This window comes from Bubalus bubalis, chromosome 1 (genome assembly GCF_019923935.1).
Source record: "Bubalus bubalis isolate 160015118507 breed Murrah chromosome 1, NDDB_SH_1, whole genome shotgun sequence".
Classification (NCBI taxonomy): Eukaryota; Metazoa; Chordata; class Mammalia; order Artiodactyla; family Bovidae; genus Bubalus; species Bubalus bubalis.
This window is the reverse complement of record NC_059157.1, coordinates 51607696-51634389: the sequence shown is the minus strand read 5'-3', so window position 1 is coordinate 51634389 and position 26694 is coordinate 51607696. Positions and strand designations below refer to the sequence as shown.

Here is a 26694-nt window from a genome sequence, read left to right as displayed (position 1 = left end):
ATTTGATAGGGCTTCCCTGGTGATTCAGATGGTAAAGAATCTGCCTGCAGTGCAGGAAGCCCAGGTTTGATCCCTGGATCAGGAAAATTTCCTGGAGATGGGAACGGCTTACCCACTCCAGTATTCTTGCCTGGAGGATTCAACAGATAGAGGAGCCTGGAGGGCTATAGTCCAAGGGGTTGCAAAGAGTCGGACATGACTGAACAACCAATACTTTCACGCTATTTCACTTTACAACATGTCCACTGCCATTACATGTTCTTTATCTGCTACTGGGGAGGAAGAGTTATCATCAATTTATAGATTTGAAGGATAGAGCATGGTTATAGTATTTGAACCCAAGTATGATTTCAATCCTGAACTCTTTATGCTGTATTTATAATAGGAGGTCAATGTGGGAAGAAAGTCAGGGATTTGTACAAAGTCTTTCTGGACTTCTAGAACCCAAATAAAAGCATATGGTCCTTGGTGAGAGCAAAGGTAGAAAGACAGGAATAGGATCTTTATCTTAAGGAATGAATCCATCAAGCCAAGAACGCTCGATAAGCTGCCCACTGATCTTTGTTCAAAGAGCTGCACTCCACTCTAAAAGTTGTACCATGGGTGATGTTGCAGGTACTATGAGGTGTCTTACTAACTTTTCCTCCTACTGTCAGGAATTCAGACCTACATGGCTCTTCTACTAGAACATCTCTTTACATATTAGAATTAACTTGATCCTAATTTTAAATCCCTTTAGTGATCTTTCAGGAACTTTAATCTCTTTAATGTAATCAGCCTTCATCAAGAAAGGGGAGTTTGTAAAAAGAATAGTAATGAAATTGTTAAAATTGTGTAATACATCCAATAATAGTTATTTTTGTGTTGTTGTTGTTCGGTCACCAAGTTGTGTCTGACTCTTTGTGACCCCATGAACTGCAGCACACCAGCCTCCCCTATCCTTCACCATCTACAGGAGCTTGCTCAAACTCATGTCCACTGAGACAGTGATGCCATCCAACCACCTCATCCTCTGTCTCCCCCTTTTCCTCCTGCCTTCTATCTTTCCCAGCATCAGGGTCTTTTCCAATGAGTGGGCTCTTCGTATCAGGTGGTCAAAGTATTGGAGCTTCAGCTTCACATCAGTCCTTCCAATGAATAACCAGGGTTTATCTCCTTTAGTATTGACTGCTTTGATCTCTTGTGTACTTGTTATAATGGTAATGTACACAAGGTGTGGGGGACTTGCATGACACGCTAAACAATGTGGCCTTCATGATTAAGTCAATAAGGGGGTGGGAGAGAGTGCTCCAGAATTTCAAACATGAGAGGGATAAGATCAGATATTTTATCTAAAATGAACTTTTTTTGAGGCTACAAGGAGGCTGGATGGAGTAAAAGAGAGGGAGGGGACTTGTGACCAAGAGATCAATTATTCTAGTACAGGAGGAAGATGATGAAAGTGACGGAGAAAAGGAGGTAGAATATGGAACATATTTAGAAGGCAGAATCTTCAGCAGTTAGTAACTAATAAATTGGAAAGGTGAAGGAGAGTCAAGGAGAGTCCTAGGTTTCTGGCTTGAGTAATTGAATGGTATTTCTAGTTACCAAGACAGGGACCAGAGGAGAAACAGGTTGGTTGGAGGAAGGATGAGGAGGAAGATGTTTAGTTAAGTTTAGCATGGAGATTGAATGACATCAGATGGGATCTTCATGAGATCATGAGACAGTCATTCTGGCTGAAAGAAGGTTTGGGAACCAGTACTGTGATGTGGTGGGGGAGGTGACAGGGCTAGAATTAGGATTGGGAAGCACTGTATACTCTTGTAGTTTTGTCTAGATACCCTACCTCTAATAATACTGATGACAATTATCTGTAACATGTGGAATATTTCATGTGTCAGTGGTGAGCTGCTTAATGCCTTTAAGGTATTGTCACATTTAACTATTCTCAAAACAACGTGAGTTATATGCTGCAACATTCCCATTTTACAGATAAAGCAAATAGCAAGTTACTAAGTCCTCCACTAAACAACATCATTCAGTACACTGGAATTTTCCATAGTTGTTTTTTTCTTTTTTTTGTTTTTAATTGAAGTATAGTTGATTCACAATGTTGTGTAGATTTCAGGTGTACACCATATATATATATATATATATATATATATATTATGCAATATATAATATATATTATTTTTCAGAGATTTAATCCTCTCCTTTTTAAAATTAATTTTTATTACAGTATAGTTACTTTATAATGTTGTATTAGTTTCTGTTGTTGTTCAGTCACTAAGTCCTGTCTGACTCTTTGCGACCCCATGGGCTGCAGCAAGCCAGGCTTCCCACTATCCCCCAGAGTTTGCTAAGGTTCATGTCCATTGAGTCAGTGATGTTATGCAACCATCTCATCCTCTGCCACCCTCTTCTCCTTTTGCCTGTGAGTCTGTATTACATAGCAAAGTGAATCAGCCATACGTATACATGCATCCCCTCTTTTTTGGATTTATTTCGCACTCAAGTCACTACAGAGTGAGCTATACAGTATGTTTTCATTAGTTATCTATTTTATACATAGCATCAGTAGTGTATATGTGTCAGTCTCAAGTATTCTATTCTCCACCTTTACCCCAGTACAGTCTTTAGCACATTGAAAATATCCAATATGTTAGCTGAATAAATGGTGACATTTACATCTTACAGGATCACCCTTAAGACAAAAAAATGTGACTAACAGTCATGGGGAAAGTAGGGTGGAGCGATCTTTTTGATAGAATCTTGCGTTTATCATTTTGAATCTTGCATGTATGATTCTTGCAGCTTCCTTGGTGGCTCAGACGATAAAGCATCTGCCTGCAATGTGGGAGACCTGGGTTTGACCCCTGGGTCGGGAAGATCCTTTGGAGAAGGAAATGGCAACTCACTCCAGTACTCTTGCTTGGAAAATTCCATGGATCAGTCAGTTCAGTTCAGTTCAGTCACTCAGTCGTGTCTGACTCTTTGCGACCCCATGAATCACAGCACGCCAGGCCTCCCTGTCTATCACCATCTCCCGGAGTTCACTCAAACTCACATCCATCGACTCGGTTATGCCATCGAGCCATCCCATCCTCTGTCATCCCCTTCTCCTTCTGCCCCCAATCCCTCACAACATCAGAGTCTTTTCCAATGAGTCAACTCTTCACATGTGGTTGCCAGAGGACTGGAGTTTCAGCTTTAGCATCATTCCCTCCAAAGAAATCCCAGGACTAATCTCCTTTAGAACGGACTGGCTGGATCTCCTTGCAGTCCAAGAGACTCTCAAGAGTCTTCTCCAACACCACAGTTCAAAAGCATCAATTCTTTGGTGCTCAGCTTTCTTCACAGTCAAACTCTCACATCCATACATGACTGCTGGAAAAACCATAGCCTTGACTAGACGGACCTTTGTTGGCAAAGTAATGTCTCTGCTTTTTAATATGCAGTCTAGATTGGTCATAACCCTCCTTCCAAGGAGTAAGCGTCTTTTAATTTCATGGCTGCAGTCACCATCTGCAGTGATTTTGGAGCCCCAAAAAATAAAGTCTGACACTGTTTCCACTGTTTCCCCATCTATTTCCCATGAAGTGATGAGACCAGATGCCATGACCTTAGTTTTCTGAGCTTTAAGCCAACTTTTTCATTCTCCTCTTTCACTTGCATCAAGAGGCTTTTTAGTTCCTCTTCACTTTCTGCCATAAGGGTGGTATCATCTGCATATCTGAGGTTATTGATATTTCTCCTGGCAATCTTGATTCCAGCTTGTGCTTCTTCCAGCCCAGCGTTTCTCATGATATACTCTGCGTATAAATTAAGTAAGCAGGGTGACAATATATGGCTTTGATGTACTCGTTTTCTAATTTGGAACCAGTCTGTTGTTTCATGTCCAGTTCTAACTATTGCTTCCTGACCTGCATATAGGTTTCTCAAGAGGCAGGTCACGTGGTCTTCTATTCCCATCTCTTTCAGAATTTTCCACAGTTTGTTGTGATCCACACAATCAAAGGCTTTGGCATAGTCAATAAAGCCGAAATAGATGTTTGTCTGGAATTCTCTTGCTTTTTCCATGATCCAGCAGGTGTTGCCAATTTGATCTCTGCCCTTTCTAAAACCAGCTTGAACATCTGGAAGTTCACGGTTCACGGTTCATGTATTGCTGAAGCCTGGATAGAGGAGCCTGATAGGCTACAGTCCATGGGGTCGCAAAGAGTTGGACACGACTGAGCGACTTCACTTTGCATTTATGAATGGTTGAAGAAGTAGGTATAGTTAACATAACAAAGTGATTTCTAACCTACTTCAGTCTTCAGGCCTCTTTATGGAATCTGATAGAAGCTATGGATCCTTTCCCCTGAGAAAGACATGCTGAGGGACACAGACATCCTTAAAATTTTAAATAGAGCTGCGGTTCATTGATTCTACTTGGGCTTAAGACATGCCTTGATACAGTCTTCAAACTCTTTATATGATTCCTTTTAAATTGCCCCCAATTCCATTGCAAAGATAATTTCTCTTATTGCCTATTACAGCCAAATTTTCATGTAGCTGGAATTAAGCATTAGAGCATTTTCTGAGGCATATATGTGATTTTTATTACCTCTCAATTCAGATTGAAACAAATCTAAGTCCTTTTCCAAATCTACTCATTGAAGAATTTAGAGAATTCTCAAAAGGGCATCTTGTGCACTAAGAATATAAACAAATTGCAAACCCCTTCAGGAAATCATTGATTATTCATAAAGCTCAATTAATTCTTGTGTATATTTAATAACACACTCATACGTATGACTGTTCCTTACAACCCAAACTAACTATGTGCTCAGGAATTGCAAATAGATTTTAATATCAGCCTGAGAGAAACATAATTAGGATAGGAATGTGCTGCCAAAATAATTATATAACATACTACAAATTATCATCTAGTTAGTATAAATTGAGATTCATCACTATTACATTGTCAGAATTTATACAAGTAATGAACTTATCATCAATTAAGTGTCTCAAAGACTACTAAAGGACTCTAAAAAACCTTAAAAAAGAATGAACTGCTTAATTATTTCCCCATTTCTTTGAGAGTCAACTAAGTACAAGGCCACGTGCAAGGTCTTTATGTCTAGACACTAGTAAGAGGATTCTTGCTTACTTGTATGCATGGAAGCTCAGAGCTGAAGGGAAGATTAGCAACAATTAGAACAGAATCCAACAATCCTTTTTTACAGATGAGCTGACTGGGTTCAGAGGAATAAACAGACTTGTTCAAAGTAAAACATTAAGAGTGTCTAAGGAATTCAGATCAATGGCACTTTAGACCCTGGTTTGAAATTCTAGCCCTCGCCCTGTAACCTCATTGTTCTCATCTGTCACATGGGATATTTTAAGACAGTAAAAAGATGTCATTTTAGTCAATACATAGCCTATTCTGACACACAATGTCTACCCAATAAATGGTGTTTAGTTTCTCCTATTAGGAGAAAACAAGAATTTGCAACTCACGACTTTCAGTCCAAGACTCTAGTCCCAGTCCCTTACCACTTTAGAAATTAGCTTCATGGTCTCCAACCAGTATATTGGCATTGGATAGCTAAACTCTTGTGACATTCAGTTTCAAGTTCTCTTTTTGCCTTAAAGTGGCAAACATTTGGGGTTTTGTATTGTCTTTGCTGTTGTGTCTTTATCACCTTCAATCAGTGCTCGACAAATAGGTGTTGGATGAAAGAATAAATTGCTCTACCGTGTGTCTACAATTTTCACTACTGGGTTTCAGTAGAAACAGCATTTCTTGCGGACTTGTGTAAACTAGAAATGATTGGATATTTGAGAATCAAGGGAAATAACTGCATTCAAGAAGCAGAAAGCTTAATTAAAGTGTGTTCCAGGTGCCATTACTTGAAGAATCATTTGACATCTTGATGCACACAATAGCAGTAGAATAGGATACTTTCTTTTCCTTTTAAATCCTGAGACAAGTTTCAAATCGCAGCCTAGCCACTAGCTAGTTCTGTGACTTTGGGTAAGTTATGAAACCTCTCTGAGCTCTGTCAGTTTCTTGTATGCAGAAGTTTCTCTGCATACAAATTAAATTAATGATTCATTTAACCTGCTTAGCACAGTACCTGGCACATGATAAGTGTTGAGTAAAAGGTAGCTTCTTTGACTTATTCTATGCATTCTATGACTAGAAATAATGGACTTGGGGATCTGACTTCGCGGATATAAGTTCCAAACACAGGTGTGCAACCTCTTAGCATGTCATTGTATGCTGCTTAATTTGCTGTCTTCTGTCCTAAGACATGAAGACTGATGGTGTTTCTGTTCTGTGAAAACGTGAAATGAAACCCATCTAAAACATGAAATTATACCTCTTGCCTTAGTCACAGCTGTTAGGCATAGCTTATATGAGAAAAAAAAATCAATGCACAAAATTATTTGATTAATCAGCATTGACATTGCACTTCCTAGCAGAGGGAAGCTGGGCATTAAAAAAAAAAAGTGCATTTTCTGCCTGGCCTCATTTTTATGTTAATTGAAACAAAAGGAAAAAAAAACAACAACAAAAGCACACAAATGTTGATGGGAGAAAATGCAATATAATTCTACAAAATATTTTGGTAGTAAAATGTTTTATGGAGACTAATGGCTCAATTATAGCTTAATGCTTATTGCCACGAGTGTTGTAAGGGAGGAAAACATCTCCCCTCTGATGTACTTGCTCATGTAAACAAGAGAGCAGGTTTCCCAAGTCAGAAACAGTATGTTCTCACTCACCCAGTGGCCACTCCCTGTCTCAGAAAAATCAGTCCAGCCCTAGAGCAGTATCCCAGCTGGATGGAGCACCATTGCGTCCCTTCCCTCCCCATCAGAGGACCATTAAGTTCCCGCTACTTACGCTTGAAATAGTGACTTGCTTTCTCAATCCTATTACAGGGTTTGAAAACAACTCTGCTCTTCTCCAAAGAAGCACATTTATTTTCAGGTCATGAAATGCATTTTATTAGCTCAAACATATCACAGTTAATAATACAGGACTTTGGGGTTGAATGAAACCTTGCTTTTGAGGAAACTGAGGCACAGAGGACTTGTTCACTGTGCCTGACAGAGCTGAGAGTTCAGCATACTGAGTGGGGTAGAAGAAAGATTATTTATGAAGAGCCTAAAGCACAGTTCTTGGAACATGCGTTTTATTTATTCATTTAATAGAAATGTATTGAGCCCTTATTGTGTGTTAAATAATGTAATTGATATGGGGGATTTAGGAAAAGGAGACAAAGAAGGCTTCTATCCTCTTATATAGAAGAGTATAGTAGGGGATACGGATAACAAATGGATCAATGTCTTTCGTTAATTATAGATTTTTATTAGAGTTACAAAGCAACTAAGTAGAGTGCAAGGTCACAAGAAATGAGAAACAAGTTCCTTCTTTGGGACTTCCCTGGTGATCTGCCTTGCAAGGCAGGGGATGTGAATTTGATCCCGGGTGTGCTAAGTTGCTTCAGTCATGTCTGAGTCTTGGAGACCCCATGGACTGTAGCCCACCAGGTTCCTTTGTTCACCCAATTCTCCAGACAAGAAAACTGGACTGGGTTGCCATTTCTTCCTCCAGGGGATCTTCCCGACCCAGGGATTGAACCCATGTCTTCCACGTCTCCTGCATTGCAGGCAGATCCTTTATCCACTGAGCCACCTGGAAAAACCCTTGATCCCTGGTGGGGGAATTAAAATCCCACAAGCTGTGTACTGAGCCCACATACTGCGACTAGAGAATCCGCGCACTGCAACAAAAGATCCTGTCTGTCACAACTAAGACCTGTTGCAGTCAAATAAATAAATATTTTAAAATAAAGAATGAGTTCTTTCTTCTTTATCTCCGAATGATTAATCACAGTGGCTTAGGTGAGGCTGATTTTGGAAAAAGGTGTTGGCAATTGCAAGTGCGAAAGTCATACAGAAGGAAAAGAGGCCATGTTACATACCCAGGCAGAGTGTCCCTGAAATAGGGTATTGGAGGCAAACAGGCTAGAGGAGGGAGGGTGAGTTACATTACATAGGTCACAGGAGTTTGCATTAAGAGCATGCTCGGTTGATAAAATTAATACTGTCCCTGAGCTTCAATTTTCATTTGCAAAAAAAAAAAAAAGTACCAATTTTATCAAGAGCTGTAATGTTTATGAAAGGAGAATGTTGCTTATCACCCAGCATGGCACTAGACACATGTCTGGAATTCCCCACCCAGAGTCCTCCTACCCTGTGCCTCATCTTTAAATTTATCTGCCATCAGCTACTCTTGGTAGAATCACACTCAGTGGGAATGAGCGGAGGTGAAAATGTGGTGGACAGTGAGGAGTCATGGGGAGGAGAAAGAGACTTGAGGGAGGTGGAAGTCAGGAGGAGCTGTTGACCTGGGATTTTGACATTAAAGGTGGATTAAGCAGTGCTCAGCATCCTCTGAAAGCAGCAGGATGCCTGCTGGGAGGTGGTGGGGGGACAGGGGGCGAAGAAGACCCCTAGTGACCTGAAGGGTCCCACGTGTATGTTGATGCTTGTTGGGGCCACTCTCAGACTGCAGAAATTCACAAAGACAGTTTGTTCACACGAGAGCTCTGCTCCTCCATAGCTTAATCAAGTCTTGACATTTGAATTTCTAACAAATTTTTGGGAAATAACTTTTCAGATTCTCATCATATAGTTCAATATGAATAGAAATAATTACTTTGCTGAAGTGATTAGCATGGCCAAGAATAACTATAGACTTTCTCCCAGTTTTTACTTTTAGATAAATGTCAAATATCTTCCTTAAAGTGCATTGGATTTCTCTTCTCTAAAGAATCATTAAAAAGTAAAATATGATGAAGGTGTAGGAAAGTACAGAAAAATAATGAGAAATGTGCATGAGAAGAAAGCCAAGTTGACCTGGCAGAGAAAATTTTCTCAGCAGTGATTGTAGTCACCAAAGAAGTAAAAACTAATAATACTAATTTCATCTAAAGGAGAGGAGCAGTAACTGGTTGCATTTTCCCCAGACATTGCTGGAAGCCTAGTTCAGAATGGAAGGCTTCTCCACTCTGAAATGGGGGCCCTTTACGGTAAAGTAGACTCACAGTTTCTGAGATCAGGTGGTCTGCCGACCCAGTCCTGCAGTTCAGAGGGTGACCTTGTATGAAGCACTTAACCCATCTGAGATCAGTGTGGTCAACTCTGAAGTGAAAATGCCAAATTTACCTCAGGATAAACTGTGATAAACCAGGAAAAAGCAGTCAATCCTAAAGGAAATCAACCCTGAATATTCACTGGAAGGACTGATGCTGAAGCTGAATCTCCAATACTTTGACCAACTGATGCAGTGAGCCTACTCATTGGAAAAGGCCCTGATGCTGGGGGAAGATTGAAGGCAGGAAGAGAAGGGAGCAGCAGAGGATGAGATGGTTGGATGGCATCACTGACTCAATGGACATGAAATCGAGCAAGCTTTGGGAGATAGTGAAGGACAGGGAAACCTGGCGTGCTGCAGTCCACGGAGTCTCAAAAGAGTTGGAAGTGACTTAGCAACTAAACAACAATAACAACAACCTGAGATGACGTGAGATGACATACAGGGTGTCAGATACCATCTTTGGCGTCTCTGTGAAAGAGATGAGTCTCTTTCCTTCCTTCCTTTCCCTCAGGAGAAAGAGATAGGTTAAGTGGTGGCTGGAATAGGACCATAGACTCCTGAATCCTCAAACTCCCTGGAGGTACTCCACAGACATGCAGGAAAGGTCTCAGAAAAATCTTCCATATGTAGTTGCCCAGAGCTAATGGAGCAAGTTCAACTGAATCACATGGAGTATCCATTCACACAGAGTGCCCCGCTTTGCCCAGAATAGAAAGATCTAAGGCCTTTTTTATAACTTTTCAAACCATAACAGCCTCTTGGAGGTCCAAATGAAGCCCATCCAACCAACCTGGGTCCTTTGCTTGGATTTCAAAAATGGGTAATACTTCTACCCCATGCAGTAAGATAAGGGTTTCATGTTGGAACTTTTTAAAAAGTTTCCCCTCCCCTCTCAATCTTTTCAGATCTTTGGTCTAGAACAAAGAGGGGATGAACAGTCTCTTCAGTTGTTTGCCCTCAGCTCCACAGCCAATTCAGACAAGTAGGGAAAGCAAATGCAAGATAAAACATGATAAGACAGGGTGGAGAAAGAAGTGTTTGGGTCAATGGCTTGGGCAAAACTGAACTGATCCTATTTTCCCTTGACCCTACCAGACAATCCTTGAGAGGGCTTATCTTGGATGATTTTCTGTGTTTTTATTTTCATTTAAAAATTTTCCTTTAAATGATGTAACCTCTATTCTACAAGGAAAGAATCACTTGTATCAGAGGAACTGTATATCCATATTTAGCAAAATAGTGAAGAAGCTAGCAGCCCCTTGCATGACTACCAGGCATTTCTCTTGCCTGTTCCAAGCCTGCCCTTTGGGAGAGATATAACCAAGAGAAGCCTCATCAGCAAATCATCCCCTTAAATGTAACAGAAGTCCCTGGCTTCAGTTATAAAAGACTCTTGGGATAGGACGCTTCTTTGCATTTTGAGGGCTCCGCATAAAATCTGGGTGTTTTTCTCAGTTCTGGTCCACACTCCATTACACACTTTAATGACTGCATTAAAATTCTCAAATGAAGCTTTGGGATAAAGGGCAGCTGATTATATTTATTCACCTTTCAGCACTGACATCACTGCAATATGCTTGCTTTCTTTACTGAAAGGTACTTATAATATCCAAAGACGTGTTAATGGAACTGTAGTTTATAAGTAAGTAATGGCTAGTCTGCCTGACTGAAGAAGCGTGTCACAGCGGAAAAACCACCAGGTGGGATAAAGGAGGCCGAGTTGGATGGGTCACTCTGGAAAGTCATGTTACCTCCTATAAAGTGAGAGGATTTGCTTTGATGATGTCTATGATTGTTTTCAGTGGCAATTTTAAATGTATCCTGTGACTCAATGGCTTCCAAGAAATGCCCTTCAGGTATTAGATATAAGACTGGAGAATCAAGCAGGACGACTGTGCCAAGAGATCTCTTCCAAGTTACTCAGAAACCCACAGCTCTGCATGTGCATGGAGGGTTGGTCCACTTCTGAAATTAGTGTGCATTTCCAGTCAACCACACAGCTCACCCAATACCTTTTAAACTAGTAAGTAAGTAAATATGTGTTAGTTACTCAGTCATGTTTGATTCTCTGTGACTCCATTGACTGTAGCCTGCCAGGCTTGTCTGTCCGTGGAATTCTCCAGGAGAGAATCGAGAGTGGGTAGCTATTTCCTTTTTCACGGGATCTTCCCTACCCAGGGATGGAAACTGGGTCTCCTGAATTGCAGGCAGATTCTTTACCCTCTGAGCCACCTGGGAAGCCTGCAGACTGCAATAACGCCTTGTGTCATTTTAGATAAAAACATTGCCTTAGGCGACAGTGACCACTCGAAAAACAGAAAGTCACAAGTCTGGTCATGTGAATATAACCTGGCTACTTTTGCCTACTTGCCTCCAATTCAATACCCTGACTCTTATTAATGCTTCTATTTTATTAGCATTTGTTGAGGTAGAGTTGCTTTACAATGTTGTGTTAGTTTCCACTGTACAACACGAATCAGCTGTATGTATATATCTATCCCCTCCCTCATGCCCCCCAGTGTTCATTGTAGCACTATTTACAATAGCCAGGGCTATATTCAATCTTAAATTGGATAAAGAAGATGTGGTACATATATTCAATGGACTATGACTCAACCATAAAAAGGAACAAAGTAGGGTCATCTGTAGACCTAGAGACTATTTAACATAGTGAAGTAAGTCAAAAAGAGAAAGGCAAATATCTGTATTAACAAATATATGTGGAATGCCTCTCTTGTTTTTCCCATTGTCTTTGTGGTAGAGTTTCTCAAGGCATTTTAGGCTAAATAGTCCTCTGTTGATGGGGTGGGGTGTGGACTTTGTGCCTTATAGGATGTTTAGCAGCATCCTTGGCGTCTAATTACTAGCTGTCAGTGGAGTGCCACTGTCCCCTGTACGACGACCAGAAATGTCTCCAGACATCTAGAAGTCCCTGAGGGGTGAAATCACTCTGGTTTGAGAGACACTAGTCTAGGTTTTGGAGAAGGCAATGGCACACCACTCCAGTACTCTTGCCTGGAAAATCCCATGGATGGAGGAGCCTGGTAGGTTGCAGTCCATGCGGTCGAGAAGAGTCAGACACGACTGAGCGACTCACTTTCACTTTTCACTTTCATGCATTGGAGAAGAAAATGGCAACCTACTCCAGTATTCTTGCCTGGAGTATCCCAGGGATGGGGGAGCCTGGTGGGCTGCCATCCATGGGGTCGCACAGAGTTGGACACTACTGAAGTGACTTAGCAGCAGCAGCAGCAGCAGTCTAGGTTTAATTTTTTTTTTTTCCTTTTAATTCTGAACTTTCTTGGGCATAAGACCAATGCTATACATCCCAAAATGCCCAGAAAGTATTACTCTGTTGTTATCACTCTTAACATTACTATCATCTTTCATTTATATAAGGTTTCACAATTTATCAAGTGTTTTCACCCACATTATCCATGGAGATCAATGCATGGCAGCTCAGGGTCTGGAACAAATGAGGAGAGAGAAGCATCTTTTCTGTGACTTGTCCCTGTTTCCCTTTTTTTACTGCACTTGAAATCTTGCATGTTTCACAGAAGAGGACTTGCCATGAGGAAGATGTATTTAGGACAAGTCAGGCATTGTATAAATAAAATCTGGTGGGTTTCTGAGACATAAAATAAAAGAGATGTTTAATCACCTTGAAATAATACTCATCTCAATGTCTGCTGGCAAGATCTACTAATCTCTCAAGAAGAACACAGGACCACACATCTGTAACTACATACCAACAGCTGGTTTCAAAGAAACCTGAGCCCAATGGCTCTTTAAAAGTGTTCTGAAAACTGCAATCTTCAGCCTAACTGAACTGCTGGAGTTTTAGCATGCCGCACTCAGTGATACCGGATGGCATTTTTGAGAAAGAGAAATGAACACATTCCCCTCCTTTTCTCTTCCTCCCTCCCCCTCTTACCTGCTTAAGGATCTCAGCGGCTGTTTCATGCGAACAATCAAATATCACGTAGAACTCCTTGCCTTTCTTCATTTCCTTGAGTAACGGCTTAGCATCTTTATTCCCAGAGGGCAGCTGGCGGATTTTGATTTTAATATTATATCTGGAGGGAGCTTTGATGAGCTCTTGCAGGCGAATGAGACCTAGAAAATGACATTCAATCAGGCTACAGACTGTTCTGTCCAGAATATTTGTTTATTGCCATTTAGAGTCAAACTCATATTATTCCCCCAATGTATCAAGAGGCCACCTACCTAAAGGTTGCACTATTGACTGCTCATTAATCATTCCTCTTTCTATGGTGGATCATATCATTTTTTCCTTTTGTGGGTATGTGTGGCTAGAAACACAATTTTCCCAAGAGGATTTTGAATTTTTTTTAGAATGCAATTGTCCTCTCCAGCTTTCACCACAAATCTTTAGCAAATGAAGTCAATAACTCTAAAACTTGTGTAAACAAAATTTGCTTGATGTTTTCAAAGGTGCTTGAGGTGATGGATATACCGTCTTACTTAAAAACAAACAAACAGTAAAATACTAGAATTTCTTGGGACTATAAACCTCTGCAACCCTTTCATCAAATATTTATATATAACATACTGTTATATCATCTTTCAGTTCCTGCCATATAAGCTAATTATAAATAGCTTGTTTCTTCTTTCTAATATAATTGAACATTGAATGGGAAAATACTTTCTTGGTTAAAAGAAAAGACCACTGAATATTTAAAAAGTCATTTATAATAAGGGCAGAAGCATATTCTTTAAAAAATCTATCATTGGTGGTTATAGGAGTATATACAGCTAACTCAACTAACTCGAGGAAGAATGTTTAATTCACCACAAAAATGAATCCAGTAAACTGCACCATTGTCTTTAACAGAAGTGTTTTACTAAGGCAAGACCAACAGCTATATAAAGCCTTAGTCTTATTTCCCCTTATGTTAACTGGCATTTGTTACACTGCACGATGTTGGCTCTTACTCAAGGACTCCCACTGGAAAATTGAATTTTTTTTTTATTACACAGCCTGTGCCTTCAGGATGTGTCAGCTTCAAGTAATCAATAGGAAATGCTAAGCTTTGTCACTCTTCAGATAGAAATCGGGGTATGCACCATGCAAGATAGAGCATATATACGCCGGCTACCTCTGGACTTGAGGCACTTCTTTTATTTTTTTGTTTTGTTTATTTACTTATTTGTAAGAATCTGCCTGCAGTGCAGGAGACCAGGTTCTTTCCCTGGGTTGGGAAGATCCCCTGGAGAAGGAAATGGCAACCCACTCCAGTATTCTTGCCTGGGAAATCCCACGGACAGAGGAGCCTGGTGGGCTACACTCCATGGAGTCACAAAGAGTCGGACATGACTGAGCGACTAACACTCTCACTTTTACCCTTTCCCCTAGAAGCTACATTTTTATATCTACGATGCTATGAGTTCTCTCATACCTTGGGTAGGTGTGGTTCTGAAGTACAGAAAATTTGAGAGAAAGTTACTCTTCAGGGTTAAATGAACCAGTGCAAGGAAAGAAGGAGGTATAGAATCATATCAAAATTTAGTGCTCATTATCCTTCTTAATTTTTTGACTTCCTGGGAACTTGATTCTTTCAAATCAGTGTGATTGAAGGCTCCCAGGTACTGATGTGGTTGAAGGCTCCCAATTACCTCACCTACTTCCTCAGTGGCTCAATGGTTCAGTAGGTAAAGAATCTGCCTGCGATGCAGTGGACACAGGAGATGCCAGTTCGATCCCTGGGTTTGGAAGATACCTTGGAGGGGGAAGTGGCAAACCACTCCAGTATTCTTGCCTGGAGAATCCCATGGACAGAGGAGCCATGGGCTATACCCACGGGCTGTACGATCTGTGGGGTCACAGAGAGTCGGACACGACTGAGCACTAACACACACAAGCACAGATGGGTTACTTGTCCTCTTACTTCCAGAATCACTTGTCCTGAGCACCTGGTGGGTAACTAATGGAAGAAAACTGAGCACCCTGACTTGTGTATTTGTTCCTCTTCACAATAACCCTATGAAGAAAGTGTTATCATCTTCATTAATTCACATACGAAAATCAAGGCTCAGAGCAATGAAGTAACTTACTCATGGTTACAAAGATAGGAGGAGCCATGGATTCAAATTGCCTATGGGTCCAGCTCTCAGTCTTTCCATGTCACCATCATGCATTGCAAATACAAATTTGTTGATGCTTGAGGGAACACGTATAACTTTGGATTATTTGATGGGATGGGGAAAAAGTTGAAAGAGGTACCCAATCTCCTTTCTTCTTTACTCTAGGCTGCTTGTGAGTCTCTCCCATAATTTTTTTTTCCCTATTGCCCTCTTGCTTTATAACCAGATTTTTTTTTTTAATTTGAGCATGGCCACAAGGGAGATCAATGTGGTCTTTAAATAAAATGAGCAAAAATTTTAAGAATTTCATTTCATATGCTGCCACAAGCTGCTCTTTTGTTCTTTGCTAAATGGAATGTCAGTCTTGAAGTGCATCTGCCTATCATGATGACTTAGACACATTAAGAGCCTTTAAAGTTGAATGCTTTCTCTCCCTTCATTCATTCATGTTTATGGGAAAACATTTCCTGGCTGTTCACTGTATGCCAAGTACCACACTAAGAGTTGGAAACACATGAACACATCTTGCTTTAAGATCTTCACAGCCCATAGAAGGATTTCATTCCATCAAATCTTGTGATGTACATGGACATCTCTTATTACTTAATTTCATAAATTATGACCCAAGGCTAATTGGGGCTGGACCAGCTTACTCAACCTTGTGTTAAGGCTTGCTGTTATTCAGTCACTAAGTCATGTCCAACTCTTTGTGACCCCATGGTCATGTCCAAAGAGTCATGTCCAACTCTTTGCTTCCCTGTCTTCCACTGTTTCCCTGAATTTGCTAAAGCTCATGTTCACTGAGTCAGTGATGCTATCTAATCATCTCATCCTCTGCTGCCCTCTTCTCCATTTGCCTTCAGTCTTTCCCAGCATCAGGGTCTTTTCTAATGAGTTGGCTGTTCTCATCAGGTGGCCAAAGTACTGGAGCTTCAGCTTCAACATCAGTCCTTGCAATGAGTATTGAGAGTTGATTTCCCTTAGGACTGACTTGTTTGTTCTCCTTGCTGTCCAAGGGACTCTCAAGAGTCCTCTCCAGCACCATAATTTGAAAGCATCAATTCTTAGGTGTTCAGTCTTCTCTATGGTCTAACTCTCACATCTGTACATGACTACTGAAAAAAACATAGCTTTGACCATAAGGAGTTTGTTGGCAAAGTAATGTCTTTACTTTTTAATGCACCATCTAGGTTTGTCATAGCATTCCTTCCAAGAAGCAATTGTCTTCTAATTTCATGGCTGCAGTCACCACCTGCAGTGATTCTAGAGCTTAAGAAGAGAAAATCTGTCCCTGCTTCCACTTTTTCCCCTTTTATTTGCCAAGAAGTGATGGGACCCGATGGCATGATCTCAGGTTTCTTAATGCTGAGTATGGCTACTGGGTGGCAGATCCAGGGCATAAAGCCAGGTCCACTTCTGACTGCTTAATAAGATCAAATATTTAACTGACTGAATGACTAACTAACTATATAAATAATTATCTGTGTAAATAAATAGAGAGAAAAAAAGAACTTTAGACCAGCATAAAACATTCAGCCTTTATTTGGGAAATGAGTCCATTAATAAACAGGCTCCCTCCTCCTCCAAAAAGGTAACCGTGAGGTTTCACAATTGTTTCATAAAAGAAAGGTTTAATACCAATAGAAGAGAAAGGAGAACTCCACACAAAAGACTAGCTTTTAACTGGACTAAATTTATCTTGGAGAAACTCACTACTAAACCCTAATTTACTCATTTTTGTCCATATACAGGTGAATTTCCCTCAGGAAAGAGAGGATCAGCAGATTTAAAGATTACAGACCCAAGATGTAGAAAGAATAAAGGGCAAGGAAGGGGAGGTTTATATTTCTCTTCCAAAGCAATTGTTTGCTTTCAAAAAAGAAAAAACAACCTTTCTGCCCTCATTAACAAACAGCAGAATTTACAATTCAAAAGGCTTTTTTAGTTCACAGGAGGCAAAAATTTAGAGAAAGCCTTCCCTTTTGTTTGCATTTTGCAGCAATCCATTAATTGCTTACATTTCATTGTAAAGAAGTTAAAACTTGTTTTTAAACTAGTCATTACTTCAGGGAAAGATAATTGATTTGGACTGCTGCTGCTGCTGCTAAGTTGCTTCAGTCGTGTCTGACTCTGTGCGACCCCATAGACAGCAGCCCACCAGGCTTCCCCGTCCCTCAGATTCTCCAGGCAAGAACACTGGAGTGGGTTGCCATTTCCTTCTCCAATGCAGGAAAGTGAAAAGTGAAAGTGAAGTCGCTTAGTTGTGTCTGACTCTTAGCGACCCCATGGACTGCAGCCTACTAGGCTCCTCTGTCCATGGGATTTTCCAGGCAAGAGTACTGGAGTGGGTTGCATTGCCTTCTCTATTGATTTGGACACTACTAATTTTGCTGGGCTTCCCTGATAGCGCAGTTGGTAAAGAAGCCACCTGCAATGCAGGAGACCCCAGTTGGATTCCTTGGTTGGTAAGATCCCCTGGAGAAGGGAACAGCTACCAACTCCAGTATTCTGGCTGGGAGAATTCCATGGATTGCATAGTCCATGGGGTCAGAAAGAGTTGGACGTGACTTGACTTCGCTTCACTTCCTAATTCTGCTAATGGTCCTCCTATGTGTGAATGACAGCCCTGCCCAAGTCACCCAGTACTTCCAGAATTGGAGTCCAGTTGGAGAGAATGGTAAGGGTGCAGGCAAACCCTGGCAATGGTGATGGGTTTTCTAGCACACTGCAGTAGTTTGTCATTGTTTAGTCACTCTGTCATGTCTGACTGTTTGTGACCCCATGGACTGTAGCACTCCAGACTCCTCTGTCCATGGGATTTCCCAGGCAAGAATACTGGAGTGGCTTGCCATTTCCTTCTCCAGGGGATCTGCCTAACGCAGGGATCAAATTGGTGTCTCCTGCACTACAGAAGGATTCTTTACCACTGAGCCACCCAGGAAGCCCAGGGACACTTCAGAAACCTTAAAAATGCAGAAATGGAGGCAACCAAACAAACCTAACTGAGGGACATTCTAAGGTAAAATTGCTGTGGACTCTTCAAAAATGTTAAAGTCATGAAAGACAAGGAAAAGTCAAATTGCTTTAGACCAAAGGAGACTAAAAGGACATGACAAATAAATGCAATGAGAGATCCTGAATTTTTAAAAAATGTAATTGGGATAATTAGAGAAACTGGCATATCATATATCTGTATTGATATTAATATTGATATTGATGTATAAAAACTGTATCAGTGTTGCTTCCTATATTTTATCATTGTAGTGTGATTATAAAAATGGAAGATCCTTGGTCTTAGGAAAATACACTAATTTATTTAGAAGTAAAATAGTCATGCTGTCTGCCACTTACTTTCAAATAGTTCAACAACACTGCTACTTGTTATTGTTGCTGCTTTTGCACTGAGAGACTCGTCGAGTATTAAATCAAATGTGGGCAAATGATGAGGTGAAGTGAAGTTGCTCAGTTGTGTCTGACTCTTTGTGATCCCATGGACTGTAGTCTCCCAGACTCCTCCATCCATGTCCATGGAAAAATTTCCAGGCAAGATTACTGGAGTGGATTGCCATTTCCTTCTCCAGGGGATCTTCCCAACCTAGGGATCAAACCCAGGTCTCCCGCATTGCAGGCGGACACTTTACCATCTGAGCCACCAGGAAGCCCAGGGCAAATGATGGCAGGTGCTAAGCTTAGATGTAGGAGGTATAGGAGGTCACTGTCTATTTCTGGCCATTTTTCTCTAAGTTCAAATCTTTCTCAATAAAAAGACAAACCATGAGCCTCCTTCCTCCACTCCCACCTCCAGCAATGCAATGATGGTAAACTGCACCTGTGGATTGAAGAGTGTTTGCTTGAGAACAGGGAGCCTGTTTATTCCCTATGAGTTTGAGCTGGGCTCTGCACGTAGAGATAAGTTTCAAAAGTATCCAAGTGGCCAATTCTAAACACTTTCTTGGGCCATCTATCTGCTCTGTGTACTCAGACATGACACAGAAAAATGCTGATTTGCATGCACATCAACTCTGGGAACAGGTAGAGCATATGGAGGAGAAAAAAAGAACCTGCTATTTCCAGTAGAAGTTTAAAAATTCCCCTGCCTTCTCCTTAAATAATAATAAAGTTTGCTATTTGCATCACCCCTTCTTATGAAGTATCCGACATGTCTTATAAATAGCTCAGTAAACCTCAGAAGATACCTCTGTGGTGGTTAGGTGTCAGTACTATTTTACAGTAAGGAAAGTGAGGTAGAGGGAGGTTAATTGTTTGAATTGGCCCTGAAAATGAGTCACAGATGCCAGGCATTGGAAGAGACCTTAAAGGTCAAACCCCTCCTTGATGCATGAATCCCCTCTACACAGCTGCCGCTGAACACCTATTAGTTTGAGAAATTTTCTACCTCACTTTTTGCAGCTCAATCCATTTTTGGACAGCTCCAGTTATATTTAATGAGCAGCAGTTCAAAGGAAAGGTACCTAGGTTTTCTGGAGTCTTAATCCAATTCCCTGTTCGTTTACATGTACCACATCAGTGGATTTGATGTCATAAAAATGAATGTGATGGGACCCAAAGATAAGATCACACAGTTTAAATATTAATTTCATCTTCATGTGAACTTGGAAACATGCAAAATGGCATTTCACAAACATGTTGGTATATTAATATATCCAAATCTAATAGGATTCTTAAGGGGATCTATATACTCTCCAGAGGGGAGGAAAAAACCAGACTGAGAAATGGAGAGGGGTAAGTGAATGAATTACCTGGGGAAATACAGCACTTTTAAGTGCAGATATTCATATGTACGGTTTTTCAAAAGGGCATCAAAAAAGGCTAAAGACTGCCTGAAAGAAAAATTGTGTCTCTTAATGGACAAGAGCCCCATAGAAGAATCTAGTCAAAATATTCAAGATTAACTATGTGCTACTTAGCTCCACCAGTATGTTTTGGTCCTGAATTCTGGCTAATATCAATGGTAGCTAAAAATAAAAAGTCACCATGAAATATCTAAAGATTGGTTTCCTGAGCAGAAATCTGAAAATTTGAATGGGTTCTGGTCAGAGGATTAGAGTGGGAAAACAGAAAGGGTAGAAAGAGTAAGGGCAGAAGGAAAAGAACTGTAATATATAATCGTGTTGGTACTGAGAGCCCAGGATTTTCCATTCTCCAACTACTTCAGGTAGGATTGTAGGAGGGTGTGTAGCAGAGTGTTTTGGCTAGCACAGGTGATCATAACAACAGAGAGATGTAAATTATGATTGCTAAGGTGAAAATTTCACTTATTCCTTTACTTGGTACTGCTTGTTTATTTTTTGGCTTGACCACCTATGTCAAAATGTTTAATTTTCTTCAAGTCCAAACTTTAGACCTTTGTAGGTTCTTGCTTCTATATAGTATATTTCTATTTTCTTTGGGGAAATGAAGGAAAATACCATAGGCATAACAAACCCAAGTCACTGTTTAAATATAGCCGAAGAGTAGCTATTACACTTACTTACAGGGTGGTTGAGCATTTTGAATGAGTTAATTACATTCAATAATTAGAACAGTGCTTGGCAATCAGTCAGCACTTCGAGACTTTAGTCATTGTAATTTTTGCGGTTGTCATTTTTCTTGGGTTTTCTTTCTAGATTCAGTGTTTCTTTCCATCATTGACATTTTTATATATGTTAGATTATTTCAAATGAATCCTCATTGTAAAACTTTGAGACTATGTTTTAAGTAAGTGACAGATAATACTTCTTTATTGTAGGCTGCATTTTATAAATTTCATGCTCTGATGTGTTGAAAAAATGACGTAAGGCAACCATGGATAAAAAAAAATCTTAAGTACTATGTTTTATGAACATATCTGGATGGAACTGACTTAACTGATGGCCTCATCTAGTTCCACCAATATCCTGAGGACCCTTGAGTTTGTATCCCAGTGTCCACTACATTCCTGAACTCCAGATTCATATATTAACTGCCTACTCCTCAACTACATGCGAAGGTCTACTAGACATTGCAAAATCAAAGAACAGATTTATGACTGAACCCCTGCTCCTTATTTATCCAAACTATTTCCATATATACCTTTCCCATCTCAGGCAAAGGTAACTCCATCCTTTGGCTCAGGCCGAAAAGCTTAGTTATCTTTGACTCCTCTATTTCATCCAGCCTACACTCCCTCAGAGCATTATGCTAGCTCAACATCAAAATACTTCCAGTATCTGACCATTCCTCACTCCTCTATTGCTATCACTTTCATCTCTTGCCTTGATTTCAGTAGGAGCCACCGATTTTATCCTTGCCTCTCTATGTCATTTTATTATACAAAGCCCAGCCTGATCTTTTTATGATATAAATTTGATCATGTCACTCCTTTTCTGAAAACTCTGCAATGGTTGCCCATTTCATGAGGAACTGAAGCTTGTTCCAATAATCTACAAAGCCCTCCATGATCTTTAAGGCCCACAAGTGTGACAGAGTCACATCTTCCCTCTCCGTAATCCAACCACACTGGCTTCCTTATTCGTTGTAAATAAAGGTTTATTAGTGCAGTGCCAGTCGCTCAGTTGTGTCCAGCTCTTTGCAACCCCATGAACTTTACAGTCTATGGAATTCTCCAGGCCAGAATACTGGAGTGGGTAGCCTTTCCCTTCTCCAGGGGATTTTCCCAACCCAGGGATTGAACCCAGGTCTCTGGCATTGCAGACAGATTCTTTACCAGCTGAGCTACAAGGGAAGCCCAAGAATACTGGAGTGGGTAGCCTATCCCTTCTCCAGTGGATCTTCCCCACCCAGGAATCGAACTGGGGTTTCCTGCATCGCAGGCAGATTCTTTACCAACTGAGCTATTAGGGAATCCCAAAGGTTTATTAGAACACACTACTGTGGTATTGGAGAAGACTCTTGAGAGTCCCTTGGACTGCAAGGAGATCCAACCAGTCCATTCTGAAGGACATCAGCCCTGGGATTTCTTTGGAAGGAATGATGCTAAAGCTGAAACTCCAGTACTTTGGCCACCTCATGCGAAGAGTTGACTTATTGGAAAAGACTCTGATGCTGGGAGGGATTGGGGGCTGGAGGAGAAGGGGACGACAGAGGATGAGATGGCTGGATGGCATCACTGACTCGATGGACGTGAGTCTGAGTGAACTCCGGGAGTTGGTGATGGACAGGGAGGCCTGGCGTGCCGTGATTCATGGGGTCGCAATGAGTCGGACATGACTGAGCAACTGACCTGAACTGGACTGATACTGTTTCTGTACTGTCTGTGACTGTTTTCTTGCTACATCAGCACAATAGTTGTGACCAAGGCACTATGGCTCATAAAACCTGAACTATAGAGTATTAGTATCTAGCCCCTTTGAGAAAAAAGTTTGCATGCCCTTGTTCTACAGAACTGACAGTGGTTACATTTCACTAACATTGGCCGTGAGAAAGCAGAAACTGCTGAATATTCTCCACACTGATTTGGTGCTCAGCATCTCAGCTCTTTTTGATGCGTGTGGAGGGATGGAATCCAGGCTTCCACCAGGGGTCTAATGAAACAGAGGGGATGACCAATGAGCAGCAGTTTCCCATTGCCTAGGGTAAGTGTGGGAGTCAGAGAGAAGTAGGTGACTGATGGGGAAGAACATCCCGGCAACAGAGAGAGAGAGAGAGAGAGAGGAAGTGAGGCAAAACTTCACTCTCCATAACTGTTCTCTGGGGTCTCTCTACACTTGCTCTTCTACAGGACAGAATTCTGCCTACTAGTATATAGTGATTTGGACTTTGTCCTCAGAGACACGCACAGTGTTCCCGTTGACTTCAATGGGAGTTATGGACCATTTAGTCCCATAGACATCTGCGCTGGCTTCAGGCTATTTAACAAACTCCTAAACAAATCCCAATGAAGTGCTGTCTTTAATGGGTACTTAATTCTGGTGTAAGGGCGGGTGCTGAGCACACCTAAGTCCTTTCTTTTCCTTCAGGTTTAGTAAGTTTTCTCCTTTTTATGGCTTGATAATTACGGCAACCAAATCCCTGAGTCAAGCAGTATTAAACCCACTCAGAGTCAAAAGATGTCTGCTGTTATTGATCTCAGTTGACCTGTTTATTCTCTGGGTTCCAATTTAATGGCTCAATTGATTATTCATTTACATTTTTAATGTCTTTGTGAGCAAAATCATTTTACCATGAATCACCTCTAACTTAATGGGCAAACACACACTCATTTCGGATTTTTCAATTTTAGTAAGTATTTAATGAGCAACTGTGCTCAGGTGAACTCAATAGGAATGAAGAGATTTCAGTTTCTTTTTAAAGGTAATAGAAATGATAGTTCAAATTTCCTCTATGCAAAATGGCTGTCAGTTGTGGGAACTCACTCGAAATCTAAAGGGTGGTTAGGATATCAACTTTTGTATTATCCTTTTGCAAATTACAGTTTTTCTCAATACAATTTGCAGTCTACAAGTTATGCCCACACCTTTAGTTAAATTAAATCCAGCTGCCACAATATTATTCATTGATTTGTTTTCCTTTTAGATGGTCCTGTTTTGCTGGAAATGGTAGAAATAATGAGAGAAAATTATGCTAAAGAGTGTGCTGCTGCTGCTGCTGCTAAGTTGCTTCAGTCGTGTCCAACTGTTTGTGACCCCATGGACTGCAGCCCACCAGGCTTCTCCGTCAATAGCATTATTTTATTAACTCATGGAATTCTCTATGTACAAAGGTAGACAACATGAAAGGTCTTACTATACCAGTATACAATATAATGTATATCATAAGGCTCTTTAAGTATACGTATGGAGTTCATTTGTTAATATGTTTTCTTCCTTCACAGCAAGCAGGTGACGCTCTAAGAAGCCACTGCCACTGCCTGTGGCTTATCCTTCCTAGTAGGACTGTTTTGAATTTGGCATTTATAAATTGTATATACAGTCAACTAGTTTACTTCTTTCTAAAATGAGATGAGGTATAAGAAAATACATAAATGCATATTTCCAACCACAAAAGTCACTTTTATCTGACAGCTGAAAATGGAAACAGAGTTTAGTGCCAAATAGAGGAGGCTCCTTGTTCATCTTCTGAGGAACAATATCCATAAATGCTAGTATCTGGTGAGAAAGAGTAAAAAAGTGAGATACTATTAAAAAGTTTAGAAATGTTTGGTTTGGTTAATTTTTGCTGATAATTTTATTAGCCTTACTACCAAATGTATAGATTAAGGAAAGGAGATAATTTCTATTCTTGAAAAATAATTCCAGAAAGAAAATAGTATTATTATTTTCACACGTAATTACTAAGCACTTCCCTATATGCCAGGACTAGGCGTATAGTGCTAGGTAGCAGATTTTAAAAATAAGATAAAATTCCAACTTTTTGGAATTTCTAGTCTCATAAACATTTAAACAGATCATGAGAGCATGTAATATAATGCTTATATTTATAATGTGCTGTTAACTCCCAGGTGGTCTCAGAGAGCTTTAGAAAGAAAGGGGAGTTGAGTGTGATCATGGAGAGTGTGGGAACTTACCACCTTGGAGCTTACGTGGCAGACCTTCCAAAGTGAGGGGACAGCCTCAGAAAGAAAGATTTGGGATGGACTTGGGGGTATTTAAGAAACGATGTAAGAGAACCGGGGATGTAGCTCAGTTAGTACTTGGATTAATGAAGATGAGAATGGTTAGATGGTGAAGAGCTTTAAATTAGAAGGACTTGGACTTTCCTATGTGGGAAGTGTTACTGGCAGAATTTAAACTGCATGAAAGGGGTCTTTAACTCCAGCAAACCTCAAAATGTAAACAGAAGGCAAGGGGGGAAGGTACCTTACCCAATACTTCCAACTGGGTAAGGTCAGAGAAATGTCTAGGGAGGTGCTCAGCACGTGTCTGTCCTTCACCTTAAAGTTAGCAGGTGAAACAAAGCGAGCTTCATTAAGGACTCATTACTAGGGTTCCTAGTCCTTTCCCCATGAAATGATCAGATCTATCAATACAACCTCTAACTGGATTCTTCTGTTGATGTACTTAATTTTTTATTAATTTTTATTGGAGTACAGTTGCTATACCTACCTTAGAAACTTTTCAAGACATTTACATAGCTACTTATTGAATTGGAATCGTACTTTGAAGTGGTTGTTTCCAAACTTTATCTGTTTTATTTAACAATGGAACCATGGTCATATTCTTAATGGAGCTGGATACATTAAATTGCACCATTACTATTCAGATTAGATTACAACATATGTTAATAAGGTGATATTTCTTTTTTCTTAAAGTGCCCTTAAGTTTGATGATGAAAGGGTCATCAGAAAGGATCAACCCTTTGGGGAGTTGATAGGAACCAGCTATCAACTGATTCAGAGAAGGCAATGGCACTCCACTCCAGTACTGTTGCCCGGAAAATCCCATGGATGGAGGAGCCTGGTGGGCTACAGTCCATGGGGTTGCTAAGAGTCAGACACGACTGAGTGACTTCACTTTCACTTTCCACTTTCATGCATTGGAGAAGGAAACGGCAACCCACTCCAGTGTTCTTGCCTGGAGAATCCCATGGACAGAGAAGCCTGATAGGCTGCAGTCCATGGGGTCGCACAGAGTCGGACCCAACTGAAGCGACTTGGCAGCAGGCAGCAGCATCAACTGGTTCAAACTAGAATGCTCAATTAGCTTCATATAAAAAACCATCTTCATGCACTCTGCCTGATGAGTCAATGTCTAGAGAATACTCTGGCTCCCTTTATGCCAACCACATATGGCCAGGTGAGGGCTTGTGTGAGTCCCATACCTGTGCTATCTTCATACACCACGGTCACTGTCTTCCAGTTGTAGTAGAGGACCAGATCCAAGACCGCCCTGCTGATAGCCGCATAATCGGGGTAGAGGTTGATGTAAAACAGGTCTCTGTTGTCCACGGAGGGGTGTTTCCAGCGAGTCTGTATATGTGGAACCTCGAGAGCGTTGCAAATAGACTGCACAGCACTGACAGAGGAGCTATGGGAAGGACCAAAGAGAGCAGCCACTCCAAGCGCCAGCTGGTCACATGCTGATGTCCACAGACAAGGAGAGAGTGGAGAGGGGAAGAGGGGATAGGGAGAGAGAAAGAGAGAGAGCTCTGTGAATTTCATCTCCCCTTTCATGGTTCCTCATTTGCACTATTGAAACTTTCTTCCACTCTCCATCTGTGTGTTGAGGAAACATGCTTAATCCAACTTCCAACATCCCTAAGATACTAAATAGTAGAGATGCAGATGTTGAAATGATTAGCAACACATCACAGGGCCAATGCCCTGCAAACAAAAATGAGTTGTTGGTCTCACTTCATTACTTTTAATCAGATGGAGTTTAATCTCTTGATTGGTGTGATGCCACCCAGAAGCGCTCAGAGTGGCTATAAGCCATTGGCCAAGTGAATGTCATGAATTCAGTTCTGTCATGTGACAATGTGGCAGTGAAGATAACTAACATGGTCACTGA

At 40.8% G+C, this 26694-nt stretch overlaps 1 protein-coding gene across 5 annotated transcripts in view; it reads right to left on the bottom strand.

Annotated features, from left to right (window-relative positions):
* Window positions 1-26694, bottom strand: part of GRIK1 (glutamate ionotropic receptor kainate type subunit 1) — a 487136-nt gene that overhangs the window by 146780 nt on the left and 313662 nt on the right. For all 5 annotated transcript variants that reach the window (XM_044939691.2, XM_044939684.2, XM_044939685.2 and 2 more), the window contains exons 3-4: window positions 26006-26263; window positions 13077-13258 (exon numbers count right to left, since the gene is read on the bottom strand). In XM_044939691.2, coding sequence (XP_044795626.1) covers window positions 13077-13258; window positions 26006-26263 — 440 coding nt within the window. The remainder of the gene's footprint in view (window positions 1-13076; window positions 13259-26005; window positions 26264-26694) is intronic.